This window comes from Pseudophryne corroboree, chromosome 7 (assembly GCF_028390025.1).
Source record: "Pseudophryne corroboree isolate aPseCor3 chromosome 7, aPseCor3.hap2, whole genome shotgun sequence".
NCBI lineage: Eukaryota > Metazoa > Chordata > Amphibia > Anura > Myobatrachidae > Pseudophryne > Pseudophryne corroboree.
Genome location: NC_086450.1, coordinates 506,934,344 through 506,947,793, shown reverse-complemented (window position 1 = coordinate 506,947,793; position 13,450 = coordinate 506,934,344). Strand labels below are relative to the sequence as shown.

General features: G+C 46.4%; 1 protein-coding gene across 1 annotated transcript in view; it reads right to left on the bottom strand.

Moving 5' to 3' along the window:
* Positions 1-13,450, bottom strand: part of LOC134944449 (uncharacterized) — a 235,903-nt gene that overhangs the window by 86,904 nt on the left and 135,549 nt on the right. Inside the window, exon 14 of the mRNA XM_063933024.1 lies at positions 3,250-3,591. Coding sequence (XP_063789094.1) covers positions 3,250-3,591 — 342 coding nt within the window. The remainder of the gene's footprint in view (positions 1-3,249; positions 3,592-13,450) is intronic.

Genomic DNA, 13,450 nt, shown 5'->3' with positions numbered 1-13,450 from the left:
GTACCTCGCTCGATCTTTATTGATGCCCGGGCTATGTTGATACTGCTAATTCTGCGGACTCTGCTGATACCCCCATCACCTCTGTTATCTCCCCCTCAGTCACTAATACAGAGAACTGTTCCTATTTTCTTATCTCCTTATTTGTAACATCCCCAATATTTCCCTTTTATTAAGATACACTCTCTAGCTTCTTCTCCTCCTTCCTTTTCTTTTTCTTTCCTACTTTTACTCCTCACAAGCTTACACCAAGATTTGGTATAAATTTTATACTATATCGGTAAAATAAAACGAGACTGGTCAGATACGCGGCTAGAGTTGTTACTAATGACTGTTGGCCTATAATTTCATGGAAATGTCTCTTTTGTTCTGATCTGATATGTAAAATGTTTGTTTTCTTGTTCGATATCCTTACCCTGCACAAGTTTGTTCTTATTATGTTATGACTTCTGATCAACCTCAATAAAAATAATAACTTAAAAAAAAAAAAAAATGATTAGCTTCCCACGTTTCTTATATGTGCTTCAGATGCTCCCGCTGATTCCACCCAAGGACACATTCACTCAATTGGATAAAGCATTATCCACATTTATTTGGGCGGGAAAACGCCCTAGATTTTCATTGTTTAAATTGCGCCAACCTCGGTCCCTTGGTGGATTAAATTTACCATGTCTGTATACTTATGCTCTAGCAGCTAATTATAGGATTGCAGTGGACTGGATCAGCGGACAAAGCATATATGCAAACACATATCTAGAACAATCCTTCACACCTTCTTGGAACCTGATAACCCTGTTACATACAACCCCCAACTCTATGCCAAATAGAGCAAAACATAATTTACTTATATCCTCCACTTGTACAGCATGGCGATCAGTCCGCTCACGACTTGGAATATCACGATACAAATCAATGTTTCTACCTCTCTGGGGTAATCCAGACTTTCAACCCCACACAACCTCACATATACTTCATACCTGGCACAATGGAGGCCTGTAATATATCCACCAATTTTTGAATGCCGAAACATTGACTCTACTAACACACTCGCAGGTCATAGCGCGTTTCCCACATTTACAGATACCACTGTTCCCATTCCTTCAAGCCTGCAGTTACGTACAGAGGGCCCTGTCCTTGATACCACAACATGATAAATCTCACAATCTGGATAAAACACTACGCCTGTCCGTGAATAACACCTTTTCCACAGCCTTTATATATTCACACTCTCGCACCTTACTAAACATAGACACAGGCTCAGTGGGACTTATGAAATGGAGAATAGAGTTCCCGGATCTCTCCTTAAAAGTGATACTAGAGGCCAACACTTATCTAGACAAAACACTGGGTTCCATTTCATACTCCGAAATGCACCAGAAAATCCTACATAGCGCATATGTTACCCCAAAGCTACGACACCTCATGGGAGCTGCCCCCTCATCCCACTGTTTTAAATGTGCTGCTCTGGACGCAGACCTGGTTCACTGCTTATGGTCTTGCCCCAAGGTGCAGACACTATGGCAAGCACTCCAATCATACATTACAATAGTTGTTCATCCCTAATCAGCTGCTACCAGTAATGTACTAGCCACACTGACTACCTGACATCTGGGAGTTGTCCATCCCTAACCAGCTGTTACCAGTAATGTATTAGCCACACTGACTACCTGACATCTGGGAGTTGTCCATCCCTAACCAGCTGTTACCAGGAATGTATTAGCCACACTGACTACCTAACATCTGGGAGTTGTCCATCCCTAACCATCTGTTACCAGTAAAGTATTAGCCACACTGACTACCCGACATCTGGGAGTTGTCCATCCCTAACCAGCTGTTACCAGTAATGTATTAGCCACACGACTACCCGACATCTGGGAGTTGTCCATCCCTAACCAGCTGTTACCAGGAATGTATTAGCCACACTGACTACCTAACATCTGGGAGTTGTCCATCCCTAACCAGCTGTTACCAGGAATGTTATTAGCCACACTGACTACCTGACATCTGGGAGTTGTCCATCCCTAACCAGCTGTTACCAGGAATGTTATTAGCCACACTGATACTGTTATTAGCCACACTGATCCCAAACCATGTGTTACCAGTAAAGTATTAGCCACACTGACTACCCGACATCTGGGAGTTGTCCATTCCTAACCATCTGTTACCAGTAAAGTATTAGCCACACTGACTACCCGACATCTGGGAGTTGTCCATCCCTAACCAGCTGTTACCAGTAATGTATTAGCCACACCGACTACCTGACATCTGGGAGTTGTCCATCCCTAACCAGCTGTTACTAGGAATGTTATTAGCCACACTGACTACCTGCCATCTGGGAGTTGTCCATCCCTAACCAGCTGTTACCAGTAATGTATTAGCCACACCGACTACCCGACATCTGGGAGTTGTCCATCCCTAACCAGCTGCTACCAGTAATGTATTAGCCACACTGACTACCTGACATCTGGGAGTTGTCCATCCCTAACCAGCTGTTACCAGGAATGTTATTAGCCACACTGACTACCTGACATCTGGGAGTTGTCCATCCCTAACCAGCTGTTACCAGTAATGTATTAGCCACATTTCCTATTTAGCAATTTTTTATTTCAAAAGAAAATCTCCTTGCAACTAAGAGCCTGATTCACTATGGATTGCTAGCAGTCCTTAGCAATGCAGATTCAAGAGGTGCTACATACCACCTCCTCCCTGCAATTGCGATGCGATCGTATCTCAGATAAACTCTGAGTAAGCTTTAGGTTTCTCAGCCTTGCCATAGCAGTGCGGCTTCCGAGGCCAAGGTAACTCCTGGAAAACGGGGGCCACATACCTCCGTTTTCACCCAACACCGGCCGCCTCTGCCCCTCCTTGCAAACACCTCAGCTGGTTAATCAGGCAGAGGCGTTCGCATATCTGTGCCGCGATTATATGACCCGTTCTGCCCGTGCGCAATACTCAAACATTGGAGAAATGCAATAAGGATCGTATCAGCCATCCTTACTGAATTAGCCTCATCTAGGTTATTATTTTCTGAGGAGAAAGTACAGAACCGTGACTTTTGCTGGTAATTCATATAAGTGTCTCCGTATTAGCTATATGGCCCGGCACCCTTTACTACCAGGCTTCATTCCTCACAATAGTACTTTAAAATAAATGTGATACATGTTTGTTATAATGCGGTAAGTACTGTAGGTGTACATAGCCACCGCCCCCAACCACCCCCGGTTGTGCCAGATAATGCTCAGTACTACTCACTTGTCACACGTAGCGGGCCTATTCTTCTCTCTATCGGGCTCTCAGAGCCGGGACGCTCCAGCCTGCAGATAAATACGGCCCCGTTATCGGACTCCTGTACTGGAGTGAAAGCCAGTTTTGCTATATCATCTCCAGACGGCTCATCTTTTCTTATATCGGCTATCTTGATGTCGGAGTTCACAGGAACGAGCTCACTTGCATCTCTCGCTATTTTAAGCCATTTCACTGTGTGTTCACCAACAATATAATTAGAAATGGCGCACATCAGAGTGCCTCTGTTCCCCATGATCAGTTTTCCTCCTTCTATGGTTATTTCTTTCATCTCTGGATCAAGCAGCGTTCCTGTAAAAATGCAGACATCAGGGTAAGGAGTCAGAGTGGTATGTACTATACATGGCCGTATCTCACACAGGGGCAGATTTATGAAGCCTGGTGAAGTGATAAAGTGGAAGGTGATAATGCACCAGCCAATCAGCTTCTAACTTCTATGTTACAGGCTGGGTTTGAAAAATGACAGTTGGGAGCTGACTGGCTGGTGCGTTATCACCTTCTACTTTATCACTTCCCCAGGCTTAATAAATCTGCCCCAGAGTTACAGCACAGAATTCCACAGATCATTTCTCACCAATGCCCCTGATTCTGAGTTGCATACAACCTCGAATGCGTACGTATATTTTCGCATGCTGCACATGTCACCTGTTACATACAGTAGGTGCAATGCAGACGTACGTTTCTCAGCCACTTCCCTGCAGCTGATGTTTCTGGCTGGTAACTGGGCAGTAAGAATGGGAATGCACTTAAGAGAACACAGCCAAATCATCCATTAGCAACCTAGGCTCTTCCCTTATGTCCAGTGGGCCAGAGGTGCCCCAATTTGCAGAAACCAATTTTTATCTGTGTTTATGGAGAGGAGAAAGGGGGTCCAAACCAATAACTTGGCTAGGGCCCAATGTAGAGGATGACAACTTTTAGTTTAGGGAGCAAATGCAACCAAGTGTCTCCGGCTTTTCTACCGGCACATGGCAACAGCAAAATGAAAAAAAAAAAAAAAAACTGCAAGTGTGGTTAATCTAATAAGGATACAGTTTAAATGAACAGTGATAAAGTTGAATAATTATTATGTCTAAGATCTATAATCAAATACAGTACATCACCTACCAGCCCTGTCTGACCGGGCGAAAACACAGCGGTTCTCCCCTCTTCTGGCTGGGGTAACAAAGCTGTAATCAGCATACTACCTTACGTTAGGTTTTACAGTTTCATACTGTATGTACTTATCACATTCAGATATCTCCTGGTACATCTTTGCTCCATACACCATGTAGTGTGCCCTGCTATTTGCGCCCTGACGTGCCGCTGGCTGGTGTTATAAATTACTTAGTGTAGCATAACGTAGTAATGTAATGTACTGAGGCGCTGGAAAAGCCAGAAAGTTTAATACAATTTTCTGTCCACCAGAAGTCACTGTTCCTAAACTGCACAGCACATGTGTAAAATAGCCAACAAAGCTTCTGTAGCACCACCTGCTGATTGGCTGACGGAACCTGTCATTCATTACACTATACAGTAGTACTGAACTGCATTTACCTCATTACATAATGTAAAGAAGCCTGTTTTAAAGATGCACAGGAAGTTTTTCATAAATGGAGATCATTTCAGTATCAATTGTTAAATCTCTAAGTGCATAAGAAATATACCGGTAATATATTTGACTAATTTTATATACAAGCATATTTTGTAGGTATACAGGTATACCTATCATTATATACCTTACACGGAAAATGAGCATATTCCATAGACTTAGATATGTAATCTTTATACACACACATTAGTTTATGTATAAGATACATGTTCCTTTAACAGATTTTGTATAAAACATCAGCAGGTTCAGTGTATATAATAGAATTGGAATTAGCCCAAAATAAGGCTAGCCAGCTTCTAACTTGTTACCAAGGACAGTAGGTCCTAATATGAACATAACGTTTAGAGAGATTCTAAATAAGATAGTGGGTGTGGTTTGGACCGCGTGCAAAGCCGTGGCTGAGCCGCCTGAAGGATCCAGGCTGTATACAGCGATTTGCTGTGCTGCCCGCTGGACCCCACACCGCTACACCAGGTGCGTGCAGATACGAATAGCCCTGCCGCTGCAGAGGCCGAATCCCCACCTAACCCCGTGACCGCACCCAGTATACTCCGCGGCCCAGCCGCCATCACTGGAAGACGGGAACCTTCACAGTGACACAGATCCGGCTTGTGCAGCGGCTGTCTCTAAGGTGCATCCTGCTGACCCCTGCGAATTTGGGAGAGAGACAACACCGTGCTGCACATCCAGGACTCCTCAGGTAACGCGCTGGTCGCTGCCTGGGGTTTACCCTCACTGCTGATGCAAGGAGCGATTGGACTCTCCTACCTCACGCTCCTCCTTCCACAGAGAGCACTTATATAATACATATCGCACCTCCATTCCCCTGCTCACAACTATTTAGCAGCAATACCCGTTATGGAAAAATATGTAGCCAAAACGCCTCGTGCGTGCAAGAATTCACAAAACAAAAATAAACCAGCAACTAAAGATAAAGACCAAAGTCCTACTCAACAGAGATATTCACCCTCACCGGGCAGAAAAGATCCAGTTGACCTGCTGCCCCCTGACATCCAGGCTAGCCCATCTGCAATGCAGAAAGCCAGGGAAATTGCAGAAATCATTTCACCACTATTAGATGCCAAGCTGGCACCATTAATGGAGTCCATCACATCAGCTGCTGCACAACTGACCCAACACACACAGCACCTGGCAGAGGCCGAAGATCGCATCTCCACACTGGAAGACGACCATAATGCGATACAAACACAGCAGCAAGCACATGATAACACCTTGGCGGCCATGAGTGATAAACTCGAGGAATTGGAAAATCGCAACCATCGGAACAACTTGCGCCTGATTGGCCTCCCTGAATCCGTCAAACAAAAAGATCTACTAGATTTAGCTACTCACTGGCTCCCCGCAACACTTGGTTTACCCTCTTCACCCACTTCCTACATGGTCGAAAGGGCACACCGTATCGGCCCTGATAGACAATCCTCACAAGCTTCCCAGACCCGCCCTAGACCGGTAATCTTTAAACTGCTAAATTACCTTGACAAGGTGAAGATTTTAGAAGCATATCGTAAATGCTCAGACCTCCACCATGAGGGATCTAAAATTCTGCTTTTTCAAGACTTTTCTTTCCAGGTTTCAACGCAACGAAGAGAGTTCTCCCCGGTTTGCAAAGAACTATTTTCCAAAAATATCAGATTCGCTCTACTATACCCTGCAAAGTTAAGACTCTTTCATGCAGGCAAACCACATTTTTTCCATACCCCGGAAGCTGCTCGCAACTTCCTCAAGTCTATATCAGACTCGCACTCTGATTCTAGAATGGACGATGCTGATTGAGTGTGATGAGCGCCTGAAATTTTTCGGGTTTTGTGTTTTGGTTTTGGGTTCGGTTCCGCGGCCGTGTTTTGGGTTCGACCGCGTTTTGGCAAAACCTCACCGAATTTTTTTTGTCGGATTCGGGTGTGTTTTGGATTTGGGTGTTTTTTTCAAAAAACCCTAAAAAACAGCTTAAATCATAGAATTTGGGGGTCATTTTGATCCCAAAGTATTATTAACCTCAAAAACCATAATTTCCACTCATTTTCAGTCTATTCTGAATACCTCACACCTCACAATATTATTTTTAGTCCTAAAATTTGCACCGAGGTCGCTGTGTGAGTAGGATAAGCGACCCTAGTGGCCGACACAAACACCGGGCCCATCTAGGAGTGGCAGTGCAGTGTCACGCAGGATGTCCCTTCCAAAAAACCCTCCCCAAACAGCACATGACGCAAAGAAAAAAAGAGGCGCAATGAGGTAGCTGTGTGAGTAAGATTAGCGACCCTAGTGGCCGACACAAACACCGGGCCCATCTAGGAGTGGCACTGCAGTGTCACGCAGGATGGCCCTTCCAAAAAACCCTCCCCAAACAGCACATGACGCAAAGAAAAAAAGAGGCGCAATGAGGTAGCTGTGCGAGTAAGATTAGCGACCCTAGTGGCCGACACAAACACCGGGCCCATCTAGGAGTGGCACTGCAGTGTCACGCAGGATGGCCCTTCCAAAAAACCCTCCCCAAACAGCACATGACGCAAAGAAAAAAAGAGGCGCAATGAGGTAGCTGACTGTGTGAGTAAGATTAGCGACCCTAGTGGCCGACACAAACACCGGGCCCATCTAGGAGTGGCACTGCAGTGTCACGCAGGATGGCCCTTCCAAAAAACCCTCCCCAAACAGCACATGACGCAAAGAAAAAAAGAGGCGCAATGAGGTAGCTGACTGTGTGAGTAAGATTAGCGACCCTAGTGGCCGTCACAAACACCGGGCCCATCTAGGAGTGGCACTGCAGTGTCATGCAGGATGGCCCTTCCAAAAAACCCTCCCCAAACAGCACATGACGCAAAGAAAAAAAGAGGCGCAATGAGGTAGCTGACTGTGTGAGTAAGATAAGCGACCCTAGTGGCCGACACAAACACCGGGCCCATCTAGGAGTGGCACTGCAGTGTCACGCAGGATGGCCCTTCCAAAAAACCCTCCCCAAACAGCACATGACGCAAAGAAAAAAAGAGGCGCAATGAGGTAGCTGACTGTGTGAGTAAGATAAGCGACCCTAGTGGCCGACACAAACACCGGGCCCATCTAGGAGTGGCACTGCAGTGTCACGCAGGATGGCCCTTCCAAAAAACCCTCCCCAAACAGCACATGACGCAAAGAAAAAAAGAGGCGCAATGAGGTAGCTGACTGTGTGAGTAAGATAAGCGACCCTAGTGGCCGACACAAACACCGGGCCCATCTAGGAGTGGCACTGCAGTGTCACGCAGGATGGCCCTTCCAAAAAACCCTCCCCAAACAGCACATGTCGCAAAGAAAAAAAGAGGCGCAATGAGGTAGCTGACTGTGTGAGTAAGATTAGCGACCCTAGTGGCCGTCACAAACACCGGGCCCATCTAGGAGTGGCACTGCAGTGTCACGCAGGATGTCCCTTCCAAAAAACCCTCCCCAAACAGCACATGACGCAAAGAAAAAAAGAGGCGCAATGAGGTAGCTGACTGTGTGAGTAAGATTAGCGACCCTAGTGGCCGTCACAAACACCGGGCCCATCTAGGAGTGGCACTGCAGTGTCACGCAGGATGGCCCTTCCAAAAAACCCTCCCCAAACAGCACATGACGCAAAGAAAAAAAGAGGCGAAATGAGGTAGCTGTGTGAGTAAGATTAGCGACCCTAGTGGCCGACACAAACACCAGGCCCATCTAGGAGTGGCACTGCAGTGTTACGCAGGATGTCCCTTCCAAAAAACCCTCCCCAAACAGCACATGACGCAAAGAAAAATAAAAGAAAAAAGAGGTGCAAGATGGAATTGTCCTTGGGCCCTCCCACCCACCCTTATGTTGTATAAACAAAACAGGACATGCACACTTTAACCAACCCATCATTTCAGTGACAGGGTCTGCCACACGACTGTGACTGATATGACGGGTTGGTTTGGACCCCCCCCAAAAAAGAAGCAATTAATCTCTCCTTGCACAAACTGGCTCTACAGAGGCAAGATGTCCACCTCATCATCATCCTCCGATATATCACCGTGTACATCCCCCTCCTCACAGATTATCAATTCGTCCCCACTGGAATCCACCATCTCAGCTCCCTGTGTACTTTGTGGAGGCAATTGCTGCTGGTCAATGTCTCCGCGGAGGAATTGATTATAATTCATTTTAATGAACATCATCTTCTCCACATTTTCTGGATGTAACCTCGTACGCCGATTGCTGACAAGGTGAGCGGCGGCACTAAACACTCTTTCGGAGTACACACTTGTGGGAGGGCAACTTAGGTAGAATAAAGCCAGTTTGTGCAAGGGCCTCCAAATTGCCTCTTTTTCCTGCCAGTATAAGTATGGACTGTGTGACGTGCCTACTTGGATGCGGTCACTCATATAATCCTCCACCATTCTTTCAATGGTGAGAGAATCATATGCAGTGACAGTAGACGACATGTCCGTAATCGTTGTCAGGTCCTTCAGTCCGGACCAGATGTCAGCATCAGCAGTCGCTCCAGACTGCCCTGCATCACCGCCAGCGGGTGGGCTCGGAATTCTGAGCCTTTTCCTCGCACCCCCAGTTGCGGGAGAATGTGAAGGAGGAGATGTTGACAGGTCGCGTTCCGCTTGACTTGACAATTTTCTCACCAGCAGGTCTTTCAACCCCAGCAGACTTGTGTCTGCCGGAAAGAGAGATCCAAGGTAGGCTTTAAATCTAGGATCGAGCATGGTGGCCAAAATGTAGTGCTCTGATTTCAACAGATTGACCACCCGTGAATCCTTGTTAAGCGAATTAAGGGCTCCATCCACAAGTCCCACATGCCTAGCGGAATCGCTCCGTGTTAGCTCCTCCTTCAATGTCTCCAGCTTCTTCTGCAAAAGCCTGATGAGGGGAATGACCTGACTCAGGCTGGCAGTGTCTGAACTGACTTCACGTGTGGCAAGTTCAAAGGGCATCAGAACCTTGCACAACGTTGAAATCATTCTCCACTGCGCTTGAGACAGGTGCATTCCACCTCCTATATCGTGCTCAATTGTATAGGCTTGAATGGCCTTTTGCTGCTCCTCCAACCTCTGAAGCATATAGAGGGTTGAATTCCACCTCGTTACCACTTCTTGCTTCAGATGATGGCAGGGCAGGTTCAGTAGTTTCTGGTGGTGCTCCAGTCTTCTGTACGTGGTGCCTGTATGCCGAAAGTGTCCCGCAATTCTTCTGGCCACCGACAGCATCTCTTGCACGCCCCTGTCGTTTTTTAAATAATTCTGCACCACCAAATTCAAGGTATGTGCAAAACATGGGACGTGCTGGAATTTGCCCAGATTTAATGCACACACAATATTGCTGGCGTTGTCCGATGCCACAAATCCACAGGAGAGTCCAATTGGGGTAAGCCATTCCGCGATGATCTTCCTCAGTTGCCGTAAGAGGTTTTCAGCTGTGTGCGTATTCTGGAAACCGGTGATACAAAGCGTAGCCTGCCTAGGAAAGAGTTGGCGTTTGCGAGATGCTGCTACTGGTGCCGCCGCTGCTGTTCTTGCGGCGGGAGTCCATACATCTACCCAGTGGGCTGTCACAGTCATATAGTCCTGACCCTGCCCTGCTCCACTTGTCCACATGTCCGTGGTTAAGTGGACATTGGGTACAGCTGCATTTTTTAGGACACTGGCGACTCTTTTTCTGAGGTCTGTGTACATTTTCGGTATCGCCTGCCTAGAGAAATGGAACCTAGATGGTATTTGGTACCGGGGACACAGTACCTCCAACAAGTCTCTAGTTGGCTCTGCAGTAATGATGGATACCGGAACCACGTTTCTCACCACCCAGGATGCCAAGGCCTCAGTTATCCGCTTTGCAGTAGGATGACTGCTGTGATATTTCATCTTCCTCGCAAAGGACTGTTGGACAGTCAATTGCTTGGTGGAAGTAGTAAAAGTGGTCTTACGACTTCCCCTCTGGGATGACCATCGACTCCCAGCAGCAACAACAGCAGCGCCAGCAGCAGTAGGCGTTACACGCAAGGATGCATCGGAGGAATCCCAGGCAGGAGAGGAATCATCAGAATTGCCAGTGACATGGCCTGCAGGACTATTGGCATTCCTGGGGAAGGAGGAAATTGACACTGAGGGAGTTGGTGGGGTGGTTTGCGTGAGCTTGGTTACAAGAGGAAGGGATTTACTGGTCAGTGGACTGCTTCCGCTGTCGCCCAAAGTTTTTGAACTTGTCACTGACTTATTATGAATGCGCTGCAGGTGACGTATAAGGGAGGATGTTCCGAGGTGGTTAACGTCCTTACCCCTACTTATTACAGCTTGACAAAGGGAACACACGGCTTGACACCTGTTGTCCGCATTTCTGTTGAAATAGTTCCACACCGAAGAGCTGATTCTTTTGGTATTTTCACCAGGCATGTCAACGGCCATATTCCTCCCACGGACAACAGGTGTCTCCCCGGGTGCCTGACTTAAACAAACCACCTCACCATCAGAATCCTCCTGGTCAATTTCCTCCCCAGCGCCAGCAACACCCATATCCTCCTCATCCTGGTGTACTTCAACACTGACATCTTCAATCTGACTATCAGGAACTGGACTGCGGGTGCTCCTTCCAGCACTTGCAGGGGGCGTGCAAATGGTGGAAGGCGCATGCTCTTCACGTCCAGTGTTGGGAAGGTCAGGCATCGCAACCGACACAATTGGACTCTCCTTGTGGATTTGGGATTTCGAAGAACGCACAGTTCTTTGCGGTGCTACTGCTTTTGCCAGCTTGAGTCTTTTCATTTTTCTAGCGAGAGGCTGAGTGCCTCCATCCTCATGTGAAGCTGAACCACTAGCCATGAACATAGGCAAGGGCCTCAGCCGTTCCTTGCCACTCCGTGTGGTAAATGGCATATTGGCAAGTTTACGCTTCTCCTCCGACAATTTTATTTTAGGTTTTGGAGTCCTTTTTTTACTGATATTTGGTGTTTTGGATTTTACATGCTCTGTACTATGACATTGGGCATCGGCCTTGGCAGACGACGTTGCTGGCATTTCATCGTCTCGGCCATGACTAGTGGCAGCAGCTTCAGCACTAGGTGGAAGTGGATCTTGATCTTTCCCTAATTTTGGAAGCTCAACATTTTTGTTCTCCATATTTTAATAGGCACAACTAAAAGGCACCTCAGGTAAACAATGGAGATGGATGGATACTAGTATACAATTATGGATGGACTGCCGAGTGCCGACACAGAGGTAGCTACAGCCGTGGACTACCGTACTGTGTCTGCTGCTAATATAGACTGGTTGATAAAGAGATGTAGTATGTATGTATAAAGAAGAAAGAAAAAAAAACCACGGGTAGGTGGTATACAATTATGGACGGACTGCCGAGTGCCGACACAGAGGTAGCTACAGCCGTGGACTACCGTACTGTGTCTGCTGCTAATATAGACTGGATGATAATGAGATGTAGTATGTATAAAGAAGAAAGAAAAAAAAACCACGGGTAGGTGGTATACAATTATGGATGGACTGCCGAGTGCCGACACAGAGGTAGCTACAGCCGTGGACTACCGTACTGTGTCTGCTGCTAATATAGACTGGTTGATAAAGAGATGTAGTATGTATGTATAAAGAAGAAAGAAAAAAAAACCACGGATAGGTGGTATACAATTATGGATGGACTGTCGAGTGCCGACACAGAGGTAGCTACAGCCGTGGACTACCGTACTGTGTCTGCTGCTAATATAGACTGGTTGATAAAGAGATGTAGTATGTATGTATAAAGAAGAAAGAAAAAAAAACCACGGGTAGGTGGTATACAATTATGGATGGACTGCCGAGTGCCGACAGAGGTAGCTACAGCCGTGGACTACCGTACTGTGTCTGCTGCTAATATAGACTGGTTGATAAAGAGATGTAGTATGTATGTATAAAGAAGAAAGAAAAAAAAACCACGGATAGGTGGTATACAATTATGGATGGACTGCCGAGTGCCGACACAGAGGTAGCTACAGCCGTGGACTACCGTACTGTGTCTGCTGCTAATATAGACTGGTTGATAAAGAGATGTAGTATGTATGTATAAAGAAGAAAGAAAAAAAAACCACGGGTAGGTGGTATACAATTATGGATGGACTGCCGAGTGCCGACACAGAGGTAGCTACAGCCGTGGACTACCGTACTGTGTCTGCTGCTAATATAGACTGGTTGATAAAGAGATGTAGTATGTATGTATAAAGAAGAAAGAAAAAAAAACCACGGGTAGGTGGTATACAATTATGGATGGACTGCCGAGTGCCGACACAGAGGTAGCTACAGCCGTGGACTACCGTACTGTACTGTGTCTGCTGCTAATATAGACTGGTTGATAATGAGATGTAGTATGTATGTATAAAGAAGAAAGAAAAAAAAACCACGGGTAGGTGGTATAAAATTATGGACGGACTGCCGAGTGCCGACACAGAGGTAGCTACAGCCGTGGACTACCGTACTGTGTCTGCTGCTAATATAGACTGGTTGATAAAGAGATGTAGTATGTATGTATAAAGAAGAAAGAAAAAAAAAAACACCACGGGTAGGTGGTATACAATTATGGACGGACTGC